The 13,415-nt window shown below is 66.6% G+C and overlaps 1 protein-coding gene across 2 annotated transcripts in view; it reads left to right on the forward strand.

The window, feature by feature from the left end:
- Nucleotides 1-11: 11 nt before the first annotated feature.
- AGO2 (argonaute RISC catalytic component 2) overlaps nucleotides 12-13,415 on the forward strand; it is a 44,534-nt gene continuing 31,130 nt past the window's right edge. For both annotated transcript variants that reach the window (XM_080647047.1, XM_080647048.1), the window contains exon 1: nucleotides 12-174. In XM_080647047.1, the coding sequence (XP_080503173.1) occupies nucleotides 153-174 (22 nt within the window). In that variant the 5' untranslated portion in view covers nucleotides 12-152. The remainder of the gene's footprint in view (nucleotides 175-13,415) is intronic.

The raw sequence follows: 13,415 nt of genomic DNA on the forward strand, positions 1-13,415 counted from the left end.
GCCGCCCGGGCCGCGTCGGGTAAACCTGTTTGGCGAGGCGGCCGCGCCGGGGCGGATCGTGCGGCCGGCGGCTCCCTCGCGGCTCGCGGCGTCGGGGCCCGTGGCGCGCGCGCGGCCGCCCCTCGGCCCCGGAGCCCCTCGGCGGCGCCACCATGTACTCGGGAGCCGGCCCCGGTGAGTCCTCGCGGGGCCGCCGGCCGCTCGCGCTCCTCCCGCGGCGCCCTCCTCCGGCGGCTGGCGGGTGGCGGGTGGCGGTTGGCGGGTGCGGCGCGGGCCGGGCCGGGCCGGGCGGGGGGCGGGGGCCCGGGCCTGGGGCTCGGGGCTCGGGTCCCGGTGCGGCGGCCGGGCCGGCGTGGACACGCAGCTCGGCCGCCTCGGGCCGAGTCGTCGGGGCGCCCCGCGCGGCCTGGGCCTCCGCGTCCCTGTCGCTCCGGGGCCCGCGGGCGGCGCTCGAGCTGGTCCAGGGCCGCGCGGGCGCGTGTAGGCCCCAGGCCGCGTCCGAGCCGCCGCGCCGCCGCCGGGGGAGGCCGAGCTCGGGGCTGCGGGCGCCGAGGCGCAGGCCCGGGTCGGGGCGCGGGGCGCGGGCGGCGGAGGCGGCCTGGGCGCACTGGGTTTCGTTTCGCTGTCGCCGGCCGTTCCGCGGCCCCGGCCCGAAGGGGCGTCTGCGATGCCGAGGGCCGGCCGGTGCGGGGCACTCGGGGCTGGTGGCCGGGAGAGATGGGCAGCGCACCCCGAACCCCGAGGCTGCATGTGGCCGTTCTCCTCCCGGACCCGCCGCCCCCTCATTCGGGTGCTAATTGCCCCGGACGCCCTGGGAGTGGGAGGGGACGTGTTGCTTCCTTAGGGCCCTCCCGACCCGCCTGCCTCTGTTTCTTGGGAAAAGTTCTTAAAAAACTTCAAGTGCCGAAAGCAGTGGCACCTCCTTTGTTTAGATGCAGTTGCCGGCGACGGGCTTGTGGGCCGCCAAGAGGGTCCCGCGCTGCAAAGCCTTTTGCGTCTCCCGCCAGGCACGTGGCCCCTCGCTTTCCCGCTGGCCCTGCCACTCGCTGGGGCACCGCCTGCCCCTTTGTCCGCCAGGCGGCCCGGGCTGCCGGCCAGCTCCTGGGGGTGGGGGTCCTGGCCCCACCTGTCCCCGCCCCGCCCTGCAGCCCCTCCGGTGCGCCCTGGCCCCTGGCTGGCCGCTCCCCAGCCACTGTCCCTGGGCTGGAGGGTCTGTCCTCTGGGGTCACTTGTGAGGAAGCTTCTCCCAGGCTGAGCCTGCCCAGCTAGCTGTTCAGGGAGCTCAGCCAGCGATGGGAGCCGGTCTTGAGCCCTGGCCCTGGGAGGTGGCACAGTGTTGGGGGCAGGTTTGGCTCCTGAGGCTGGGGTGGCGGCCCCCACGGGGCCAGGGCAGTGCTGCCCTCCCCTGCCTGCAGGAGGCCCTGCCAGCTGCTGGGAGGGCCCCAGGGTCGGCCACCAGCTGTATGTACCTTGGCTCAGAGGCCGCGTTTGAAGGTTGGAGGCCGGGAGAAGGGAAGATCCTTGAGGGAAGGCCAGGCCCTCGGTGGAGGCTGGCATCCTTGGACCCCTGGACGGCTGGCTCCGCGGTGGCGCTCACGGCTAAGAGGCTCAGCCCAGAGGTTGAGACCTCGGGGAGGCCGCGGGCGCGCGGGCGTTATGACAGCCGTCTGATCCCCCGCGGACTCTGTACACGCCGAGAGCACTGGCTGTCGGGCTCTGTGACCTTGACCCACAGTAAGAAATACCTGTTCCGTCTAGACAGGGCGCTGCGCGGGCGCCCACGGGAGGGAGCACGGACCCAGAGCCCAGGAGGCACGCCCCCCGCCCTGTGGGCTCCACACCCGATGGCTCTTGTCTGTGTCTTCCTTCCTTTTCCATGCTGTGGCCCAGGCGCTCCAGGCTCCAGCTGCTCAGGACGGCCTTTGGCTGCCTGGCTGCGGCGCGGGCCTCTGACGGCAGGCGCGGTGGGGACACGCACCTGCCCGTGTCGGGACAGCCGTGGCTGGGAAAGTGAGTGGGTGTGTGGGGCAGCCCTCAGCCTGTGGCCGGCCAGGAGCCGGCTGTGAGGCCGTGTGGGCCTGTTCCCCACACTGAACCTTTTAATTCGGTTTAAAAGGAATTTGGGGGCTGGAGGCTCTTGGATGAAACCTTTGAATGTGCTTCCTGGTTTAGGCCATGAGCGGACATCGGGTTGTGTGGAGATCACAGAGACTCCTCCGATTTTAAGACACTTACTAAGCAAACTTCCTCAGTACGTCAATTTTTTCAAAGCCAGGCGCACAGAGCCTTTTACACACGGGGAACAGGTGGGGATTGCTGTCTGGACTCGGGAGCTGGGAGCTTGGGGAAGAGGTAGTGGTTGGGAGGGGCAGGTTCTCCTGTGGCCCTGAACCTTCAGAGGCAACAAATTGTTTGTTTAAAACAAAACAAAGCACAAAAAACCACGTACAGGTCTTAGAAGGTCTGAGCTAAGGCCTTGCCAGGGGACTTGGGTTCACTGAGCTTGCCTGTTACATCCCTCCCAGGTCTGCTACAAAGTAACCTCTGAGCGCCTAAGGCTTGTTGGAAAGTTGTCTGAAGAGGATAGTGACTCTGAGAAGAAACGTTTTCACTGCGGACTCTGACTCCTCCTGCCCCCCTCCCCCCCCCACTTATCTCTGTGAGATGTGCCCGCTCTCGCGCGCCCGCCCAGCGCACGGGGCCCTTTGCCCCCGGGAGGCACTGAGTCCCTGGGATCTGTTCTGACCCTTGCAGAAGGGTGTGAATAAAGGGGTGAGGAAAAGATGTAAAAGCGTCAACTCCTCAGGCCTGGATGGTGTTGAGAAGCAGGATTCTTTTGCAATTCTAGTTGCACAACGCCGTGCTCCTCCGTACAGCTGTGCAGCCGCCTGCACGCCCCTCTGACGACACACACTTTTGCTTCTCGAGCCTTCCCAATGTCACGCTCCGTTTTTTTTAAGCTACTTTTCATTGTAAACTGATTCACATACACCCAGTCTGCCCCGGCCGGTTTGGCTCAGTGGATGGAGCATCGGTCTGCGGCTTGAGGGTCCCGGGTTCGATTCTGGTCAAGGGCACGGACCTCCGTAGCAGGCTCAATCTCGTGCGTGAGGCCACCAATCGATGTGCCTCTCTCACATCGATGTCTCTCTCTCTCTCTCTCCACCCTCCCCACTCCCTTCTCTCTCTAAAAATAGTGGGGAAATATCCTTGGGTAAGAATTTTAAAAATAATAAAGAAGACACAGAGTCTGTGGCTAGTGCGGACCTCTCATCCACCTGCAGCTTCAGCCACTGTCAGCGTTTCCCACACGGGCCCCTGCGCCCGCTCCCCTTGGTCCTTGCAGACGTGTGTACAGCCAGTCCCGGACCCGCCCCCGCCCCCCGCCCCGGTGCCATGTGTGAGGCTGGACGCTAAGCCGGAGGCCGTGTCCCTGCGGCCCAGGCCACTCCGCCTTGGGAGCGCGCGCCCAGTCGGCTGTCTGGGATCCTGAGTGTCAGTGAGGGTTCACATACGTTGGTTTTACGTCTTTGAGGCTCGGGGGCTCCCTCCCCTGCCCCCCATTTCCTTTGCTCTGGACTTTGGAGAAACCACTCAAGTTGTAAGCTTCTCCGTTGTAACTCAGCCTGGAGCTGCGGCACTGACCGCTCTGGGGGGTGAAGTCGGAGCGCGTGGGGGGGGGGGCTGGACAGTCACAGTCCGGCGGTGGCCAGAGGCCGGGCGGGGCCTTGGGATGGTGGTCAGTGCAGGTGCCTTGAGGTGAGCTCGGAGCCAGGATTCCAGGGGGGGCAGGTGAGATGAGGGGGGGAGTGCGAGGGGTGGGAGGGACTTGGGGCTGCCTGCCTTTTGAAAAGGGTCCGGGCCGAGGAGAGGGGTGCAGGCCGGGGTCTGCCTGGGGGCGGGGGGGGGGGGGCGGGCCGGGAAGGGCTGAGCCGGGCGGTGGGAGAGTAAAGGAGTGGGGAGCCCCCAGCATCTAACGTTCCGTTTCCCTCACATCCCGGCCGACTCCACGGCCACCGCAGCCTCTTAGAAAATTCACTTCTTTTAAAAAACGTATTTGTACTGGTTTCAGGGAGGAAGGGAGAGGGAGAGGGAGAGGGAGAGGGAGAGGGAGAAGGAGAGAGAGAGGGAGAGGGAGAGGGAGAGGGAGAGAGAGAGGAACATCCATGAGGAGAGAGGATCACTGATCGGCGGCCTCCTGCACGCCCCCCACGGGGACCGAGCCTATAACCTGGCCTGTGCCCTGACCGGGAATAGAAACGTGACCTCCCGGTTCAAAGGTCGAAGTGCACCCGCTGAGCCCCGCCGCCGGCCTTTCGTGGGGGGGAATTCAGACGCACAGAGTCCAGGGGGCGAAGGCGGCCGCTCGCTCCGCCCGGCTCAGCCCGCCCGACGGCTCCGCCCTGGCCCCACCCCACCACCGGGAGCATCGCGCTGTGCGTTCACAAACATTCTTTAACCATTTCTTTGGAAATAACTGTCCGTTTCTGGAAAAATGGCCAAGTAGCACGGAGCGCCCCAGCCCCCAGAGCTGTCCTGGATGAGCTGCGGGGCAGGGGCCGAGCAGGAGGCCGGCGCCGAGGGGCTGACGCTGCCCCGTTCCTGCCCGGCCGCGCCTGGCCGCCTGCGCGTGCTGTCAGGCACCCCGCTCTCTCCAGCCTGTGCCAGCTCTTCAGTCTTGGCTTGTGACCTTGACCTGGGAGCTCTTGGAGGCCCCCCCACCTCATTCTTGAGGGTTTTCCTCAGGACCTGTGGGTGCTCCGGGCTCCCCTTGTGTGTGTGGCTCCGGCCTCGGCCGTTTCATCGGGAGCCCCGGTCCCTTTCACCGGAGGCTGGCCGAGCGGGGACGGCCCGGCGCTGGTGCGCGTGTCCCGTGGGTGTGTCACCGCCGTGAGTTCATACTGACCGTTCCGGGGCCGCCCAGGGCCCCGCGCTGACCCTCGTGCCCGTCTGTGTGGGTAACGTCTTTGTAGGGGGAGGCGCCTGGCTGTCACCCCCACGGGGCGTTCGCGTGTTTGCTCAGACCTGGGGGGCGCGGAGCCATTGGGGGATGGAGCCCGGGCCCCTGGGAGGAACCGTCCCAACCAGGGAACTGGCGGCGGTGTGTTCGGTGTAGTCACCGCATTGCCTTCCACGCCCCGGTGCCCCGGTCCTCGGGCGCCTGCTCCACTCGGTCCCGACCACGTCTGGCAGCGTGCAGGCCCCACGCGTGCCACGCGGCACTGGCTGTGGTCTCCTGTGTCCCTCGTTCGGCTCGGGTGAGAGACGGGAGTGGGGTGTCGGTGGAGGGAATGAGCCCCTGGCAGAGGAGGCCGTTAAAATCTGAAACAAGTTAAGGCGTCAGAGGAGGCCTGGCTCCTGTTACAGAACCGCCCGCTGCAGCGGTAAATGTTTGAGTTGCTACAAAGTTGCTGCCAAGTATGTGCGGCGCTGAATGGGGACTTGGTAACAGTTGCTACTAAAGCCCGTGCGGCTGCTGGCTACACTGTAGACTCTGTCTGCGGGGGCTGGTGGCCGGGCAGGACAGGGCGGGCCGCGCAGCTGTCATCCCCGGAGGCGCCCCGCCCGCCCCGCACCCCACGCCGGGTCCACCGGGATTTTCTTAGGGTGTGACCCCGGGCAGTGCTGTCCTTGGAGTGTGTGCGGTTTTTTAAAAGTTACTCTTTCCTTCATGGTAACAGGAATCCATGCTCGTTTCAAAGAACTTAGAAGGTACTGAAATGAGAAGGTTTCACGGCTCACCCACGCTGCTAGCAGGGGAATGCGTATTGCGTTGCTGTGTGCTGATCAGACCTTCCCCCCGAACACGGCCGCTGGAATGAGCCGCCTTTAACGCTTTATTTGCTCCTTGTCACCTCACGTCTGGAGCCGTCGGGGCCGCGCTAGGCAGGTGGCGGTGAGGAGCAGGGCTGTGGCCAGGCTCCTGGCGAGTGGGCACCCCTGTGTGATGTCAGCACCTCCCCTTCCTGGGCAAAGGAACCCCTCGGAGTTCCTGTGGGTCCAGTGGGCTGGGGAGCCGGAGCGGCTGCAGGCAGCAGGCACTCGTGTGGGGGGCGGGTGTTGCCACCGCTGTCCCGTGTACTCACCGTGCTCCCCCTTTTCCTGCGGGCGCTGTTCGAGTCCGGCCCGGTGTTGGGGTGACGCGGCGTCCTTCCTCTCCCTGACCACAGGCTGCCCGGCTCCTCGGGCACTAGAGAGAGGTCGGCAGCATTCATGGGGGGCGGTGGTTAGAGGAGGGGGTGCGGACAGGATGCTCGCGAACGCACACAGGCGCTGAGGGGAAATGCCTCGTGCTGGGCGTGTCTGTCTCCCAAGGGGTTGATCACAGGCGCCCCGGATGTAAGCTGGCTTCACGGGTCACGGGCAAGGCGGGCGCTGGGGACACCACTGTGCACCCGCGGGGGCGCCCCCCAGGGCCAGGAGCGGGGAGGAATGCGTGCTCCCCCTCTCCCCGAGGCTCCCCGTTCTCAGGAGGAGCCAGAGGGACCTGGCACTGCAGCCGCACATCCGGGCCCCCGTCGGGCTTTGCTGGCCCTGGCCGGCTCTGCCCGCTCTGCACGGGTGGCCGCTCTGCGCGGGAGGCGGTGTGTGACCCAGGGCCGCTGCCCGCTCTGAGCGGGAGGTGCTGTGCGACCCAGGGCCGCTGCCCGCTCTGAGCAGGAGGCGCTGTGTGACCCAGGGCCGCTGCCCGCTCTGAGCAGGAGGTGGTGTGTGACCCAGGGCCGCTGCCCGCTCTGAGCAGGAGGTGGTGTGTGACCCAGGGGGCCAGGGCCGCGCATTGCCCAGGGTGGCAGAGCCGGCGATGGAGCGCTGCTTCCGGGCGGGCGGGGGTGTTGGTGAGGGTAGGTGGCTGTCACCCTTATGGTCATCGCTGCTGCTCACGCAGTGGGCGCCGGCCCTTCGCCAGTTGACGGGCCGTTCCCGGGAAGGTAAACGGGCTCCGACGGGAAGGTCCTCCCGGGCCAGGCTGTGCGCCGAGCGTCACGGCCAGCGATGGCGTCGGTGGTGGAGGGCGGGGCTCCAGGGCGAGCCCTTCGCAGAGGACTTGGGGTGCGGGGCTGAGGGGGGCCTGTGCCTGGCGGGTGCGGGCTCCTGGGGCCCTCGCTGGCGCGGGCGATGGGCATGCGTGTCCTGCAGGGCGTGGTGCGGCTGCGTGTGAGGACGTGGGCCGCTCCGTGGTCCCCTGTGTAGGCAGGTGGTCTGAGCACCCCGCGAGCCCGGGGACAGCGTGTGGTCCACGGGGTGAGCGCCTGGGCCCAGGGGTGACAGGCTGATGGCGGGCTGGGCGTGGGGCCTATCCAACCCCTCGAACAGGACCGGCCTGGGCGGCATCGGCTGGGACAGGCCAGGGCTGTTTTCTAAACAGGCGCCAGGACGGGGCGGGTTAGCCGGGACCAATGGTGGGTGTCAGTTCAGAGCAGGCCTCCACGGGGCTGAGGGCGGGGGGTGGCGTCTCTGTGTGTGGGGGCGGGGACAGACCCATGCGGGGGCATCCACCCTCAAACTCTAAATGTTAACATTTCAGCCCGGCCGCATGGCTCAGTGGTTGAGCGCTGACCTGTGACCCAGGAGGTCGGGGCTCAGGCCCGGGTTGTGGGCTGGTCCCCCGTGAGGGGCGTGCGGGAGGCAGCGGTCCCTGGTCCTCTCCCTCATGGATGTTTCTCTCTCCCTCCCTCTCCCTGCCTCTCTGACATCCATACGATCCATGGTCCTCTCCCTCATGGATGTTTCTCTCTCCCTCCCTCTCCCTGCCTCTCTGACATCCATACGATCCATGGTCCTCTCCCTCATGGATGTTTCTCTCTCCCTCCCTCTCCCTGCCGCTCTGACATCCATACAAACAGTTTTCAGAAAGGGCTGGAGGAGTGAATGCCGACACTTCCCGTAGCCCGTCTGCCTCCCGGAGAGCTCAGTCCCCGGAAAGCCGCCTCCGCCCGTGGCGCCCGTGCCCTGACCCTGAGCGGCCGAGCTCTGTGCGGGCGGACGCGGGGGGCAGCTGCTCCGTGCCGCTGTGAGGCCGTCACCGCCCCCTTAGCACAGGGGTCACTTCACTGGCAGCACCTGGGCCTGAGTGCCTCCCACGGCGACAGGACAGGCGGGAGGGGAGGGTGAGAGACGAGTGTGTGAGCGACTGTGTGAGCAGCAGGACCCACAGGGAAGGGCCCGGGTCTGTGTGTCGGGAAACAACCACAGAGTCTCACAGGTGGGGTTTGGGGCTGGGGGCGGGGGGGTTGGGCCGCAGGTGAGCTGGGGGGCGGCTTGGGCTGCAGGTAAGCTGGGGGGGGGGGGCGGCTTGGGCTGCAGGTGAGCTGGCGGGGGGGCGGCTTGGGCCGCAGGTGAGCTGGGGGGGGGGCGGCTTGGGCCGCAGGTGAGCTGGGGGGGGGGCGGCTTGGGCCGCAGGTGAGCTGGGGGGGGGGGCGGCTTGGGCCGCAGGTGAGCTGGGGGGGGGGCGGCTTGGGCCGCAGGTGAGCTGGGGGGGGGGGCGGCTTGGGCCGCAGGTGAGCTGGGGGGGGGGCGGCTTGGGCCGCAGGTGAGCTGGGGGGGGCGGCTTGGGCCGCAGGTGAGCTTGGGGGGGGTTGGGCTGCTGGTGAGCTGGGGGGGGGAGCGGCTTGGGCCGCAGGTGAGCTGGGGGGGGCGGCTTGGGCCGCAGGTGAGCTGGGGGGGGCGGCTTGGGCCGCAGGTGAGCTGGGGGAGCGGCTTGGGCCGCAGGTGAGCTGGGGGAGCGGCTTGGGCCGCAGGTGAGCTGGGGGGGCGGCGGCTTGGGCCGCAGGTGAGCTGGGGGGGGGGGCGGCTTGGGCCGCAGGTGAGCTGGGGGGGCGGCGGCTTGGGCCGCAGGTGAGCTGGGGGGGCGGCGGCTTGGGCCGCAGGTGAGCTGGGGGGGTTGGGCTGCTGGTGAGCTTGGGGGGGGTTGGGCTGCTGGTGAGCTGGGGGAGCGGCTTGGGCCGCAGGTGAGCTTGGGGGGGGGGGCTCAGTGAAAACAACACCGGCAAGCAGCCCCCATGCACCGCGGTGACTGCTGGGCACGTGCCCCGGGGGCTCTGGTCCCCTCCCCGTTGGGAGAGGAAACTGAGGCACAGGGAGGTCTGTCACGGGGGGAGGGCTGGGCCAGGCTGTGAACTGGGCGATGAACACACGGGGGTGGGGGGGGAGCTGGCGTTGCTTGGCCGCCGTCACCCAAATGTGCAGACACGCTTCCCCACGAGGAAGGGGATTGACTTGGAACCACGTGGGCTGGAGTTTCCCGCCTCTCCCTTGAAGAACAGCCGGTGAATTCCGTTGGAAACGCTCACCTGAGGAATGAAGGCAGACTCGACTTCACTTTTGCTTCGAGTCGTTTCTGGCCGCGCTCCGTCTGGCGCCCAGGGAGGGGACCTGGGGGGGCGACGCGGTCAGCAGATGCGATCCGTGGTGGGGGGAGGGGAAGGGGGGCTGTCTTTTGGGGGGAAAAGGGTGTCCTGGGATTAGGTGATGCGACGGTTGCATAACATTGTGGATGCCCTGGAAGCCACTAAATTGTACACTTTCAATGGTTAAAACGGTCAATTTTATGTTAATTTATGTGAATTTTAATGTGAGTTTCTAAAAACCTGGCCCTGCATCATTTCATGCATATTCATGAGCCGGTCCCCAAGCTCGGCCTTGACCTTGAGGTGCCAGCAGATGTCACCGGCAGTTGGTCATGAACCATCGAAGATGACCCTGGGCCGCATCTCCCGTGTCCCCAGGCTGCCGGCCTGTGAGAGGGACACGGTCACGTCCTGTTATGGCGAGCAGAGCCGCTGCGTGTGCCCAGGAGGGTCGCGAGGCCGCCCTCTGCGGGCCTGTTCGCCAAGGCAGCTCACCCCTGGCTGGCGGATGGGGAACGTCCTGATTTCTGTCCGTTGGTGAATTTGGGGTGTGTCCACTCCGGTGAGGGGTGGCGCGGACGGGCACCGGCTGGCGATGGGCCAGGCCGAGGCCGGTGCTGCTCCGTTTTCCTCGGACGCTGTCCGGGCGCCGACACGCTTGCTGTTCAGCGGGCCCCGCTTTGTTGGCAGTGAACCCACGTCCCTTCCCAGGACCGCGGCTGTGACTTCAAGTAACTCACCTCTCCCAGTGCGCTGCCAGCCGGAATGCCCGTGGCGCTGCCCCGGGAGCGGGCCACGCCTGCGCCAGGCGTGTGGGAGTGTGTTGGTGTGACAGAACCATGCCACACTGAGAGGGTGCCGTCAGCGGGCCTATTTGGAACCTTATTATATTTTATTTTTAGTTATTTTATTTTTTAGATTTTTTTTTTTATTGATTTCTGAGAGGAAGGGAGAGGGAGACAGAAGCATCAATGATGAGAGAGAATCATGGATCACTGCCCCCTGCACGCCCCACACTGGGGGTCGAGCCTGCAACACCGGCAGGTGCCCTGACCGGGAATCGAACTGTGACCTCCGGGTTCATAGGTCGACGCTGCACTGCTGAGCCCCACCGGCCGGGCAGTCCTATTTTTAAAAGGGCAAGGGTGTTGTCAGCTTGACCTTCATTTCAGCCTGTGGTGTGGGGAAGTAGTTTGGTTTTGTTTTTGTTTTTTTTAATATATTTTATTGACTTTTTACAGAGAGGAAAGGAGAGGGATAGAGAGCCAGAAACATCGATGAGAGAGAAACATCGATCAGCTGCCTCCTGCACACCTCCCACTGGGGATGTGCCCGCAACCAAGGTACATGCCCTTGACCGGAATCGAACCCGGGACCCTTCAGTCTGCAGGCCGACGCTCTATCCACTGAGCCAAACCGGTTTTGGCCGGGCAGTCCTATTTTTAAAGAGACGACCCTGCGTGTTCGTGTGGAGCACGGTGGCCGCAGGGAGGTGCTGTGGGTGCGTGGAGCACGCGTGTTTTCCTCTGTGTCCTCAGGGAGGACGGTCAGGCAGCCCGGCGTGGCTGCAGCCGGCAGGCTCTGCCCTGCTGGGGCGCAGAGAAACCCGTCTCCCTGAGGCATTCGCCCCTGCTCACCCCCACGCCCCCCGCGGGACCTGCCCGGGAGGACCCGGGGTCCGGCTGCAGGGTGAGGGCCGTTTCCAACTAGTGCTCCTGCTGCGAAGGGGACGTTTGAACAAGATCCCGGAGAGACAGGGAGTGAGCAAGCCCCAGGGACCCGGAGGGAGGGGAGTTGCAAGCAGGGACGGGGGACGGGCAGGTGCCGGCCTGGCAGGGCCTGGGCAGGAGGCGGGACAGGTGGCCAGCGTTCGCCTCCCGGTCTCTGGCCGCTGTGTCTCCAGAGGCCCCGGGGTTGGGGAGCCGCACCCCTGTGTGTGGCGGCGGGGCCCCGAGTCAGTGTTAAAGTCCCCTGACCTGGGCAGCCGCTGAACAACTCGGCCTCCAGCGCGTCCCCGGCTCCTGTCCGTGTGGGAGCGCTGGTCCGGGGGGCGGGGACGCTCGTCCTGGCTCGTGTTCCCCGTGCAGGAGGGGACAGCGTGGGGGACAGCGTGGCTGCGGCCGCACCGGCCTGGAGGCTGGTGGCCATGTTGGCAGCTGGGGGTGTCGTCGCATCTCGAGGCTCCGTGAACGCGTTGCCTCCGTCCTGGCCAGGGGAGCCGCTTCCTCCACTCCGCTCTGCTCTGCTCCGCTCCTGCTCCGTTCTTTTCTGCTCCGCTCCATTCTGCTCCGCTCCATTCTGCTCTGCTCCGCTCCATTCTGCTCTGCTCTGCTCTGCTCCTGCTCCTGCTCCTGCTCCTGCTCCGCTCTGCCCTGCTCCGCTCTGCCCTGCTCCGCTCTGCCCTGCTCCTGCTCCTGCTCTGCTCCGCTCTGCCCTGCTCCGCTCTGCTCTGCTCCGCTCCGCTCCATTCTGCTCCCCTCCATTCTGCTCTGCTCCGCTCCGCTCCATTCTGCTCCCCTCCATTCTGCTCTGCTCCGCTCCGCTCCATTCTGCTCCGCTCCATTCTGCTCCGCTCCATTCTGCTCTGCTCCGCTCCGCTCCATTCTGCTCCCCTCCATTCTGCTCTGCTCCGCTCCGCTCCATTCTGCTCCGCTCCATTCTGCTCCGCTCCATTCTGCTCTGCTCCATTCTGCTCTGCTCCGCTCCGCTCCATTCTGCTCTGCTCCATTCTGCTCTGCTCCGCTCCGCTCCATTCTGCTCCCCTCCATTCTGCTCTGCTCCGCTCCGCTCCATTCTGCTCCGCTCCATTCTGCTCCGCTCCATTCTGCTCCGCTCCATTCTGCTCCGCTCCATTCTGCTCCGCTCCATTCTGCTCTGCTCCGCTCCGCTCCGTTCTGCTCCGTTCCTCTCCGTTCCGCTCCGCTCCGCTCCGCTCCGTTCTGCTCCGCTCCGCTCCGTTCTGTTCTGCTGGTTCTGCCCCGGGAGAGGCTGCTTCTATGAGCGTCCAGTCGCTGCTCCAGGCTGAGCCGCTTGCCCCCGAGGCCCCTGCCCTCGCCAGCTGGCTGTGGGCGACCCCAGCTGACCTTGCACGTGGGCTGCTGTCCCTTTTCTCAGACGGAACATGACTGGCGGCGTCCCCGGGAGGCTCCCTCAGCTCCACGCGACTCTGAAGGTGCACACGTGGGGGCCTGCTTGTCCCCGGGGCTGAGTGGCGGCCGGGCCTCTAGCTGTCGGGGCGGGACTGGCTGGGAAGCCGCTGGGACCTGGATTTGGTGCCCATTCGGTTGCCTGTGGCTGTGGCTGAGCCCTCCCGGCTGGGGGTGTCGCCGCCCCCACGGCCCGCATGGGTCCTGCGGGGCAGGGGTCTGGCCAGGACAGCGCTGCGGTCCCGGGGTCCTCCAGCGCACGGGCCTTTCCGAAGGGGAAATGGAGGCACGGTGCGGTGGGAGGGCCGGGATTGTCCTGGGTGAGCAGGAGGCGATGCGGACCCTCTCGGTGAGGACGGAGCGGTGCTGGTCTCCGGTGGAGTCTGCGGGGATGCGAGGGGCCCTTCGGAAGGTCTCACCTGCAGTGACTTGAGCCGCGGCCTTGGTCCCAGGTGGCTCTCGGTGTGACAGCTTCAGCCTCTGACCGGCACAGGGAGGCACACGGGCGGGCGGGGATGGGCGGGGAGGGCTGGCTGCCGGGCTGCGAGCACACCTGCGCCCACACCTGCGCCCGTTGCAGGCGGCGGCCGACGTCAGCAGCCCCGGGCCGATGGACGCTCTTCGTCGTGGGCGTCGTCTCTTCCTCCTCGCTGCTTTTCCCTAAAGTTCACCAGAGCCACAGGCGGGTGCTGAGGGTCAGGTTTGGCCCACTGAGGGAGCTGGGGGTGCCCGGGTGCTGGGCGTCCGGAGGGGCTTGGAGCCAGCCGTGGCCACGCCTGCGCCACCAGAGAAACCGTGGGAGGAGGTGGCGCAGCCAGACCCCCACGGCTGCTCCACCACAGCTGCTTGCCCGCACCTCGTCCCGAGCCCGCACCTCGTCCCGAGCCCGCACCTCGTCCCGAGCCCGCACCTCGTCCCGAGC

This window comes from Plecotus auritus, assembly GCF_963455305.1.
Source record: "Plecotus auritus genome assembly, chromosome: 11".
In the NCBI taxonomy this organism is placed as follows: domain Eukaryota; kingdom Metazoa; phylum Chordata; class Mammalia; order Chiroptera; family Vespertilionidae; genus Plecotus; species Plecotus auritus.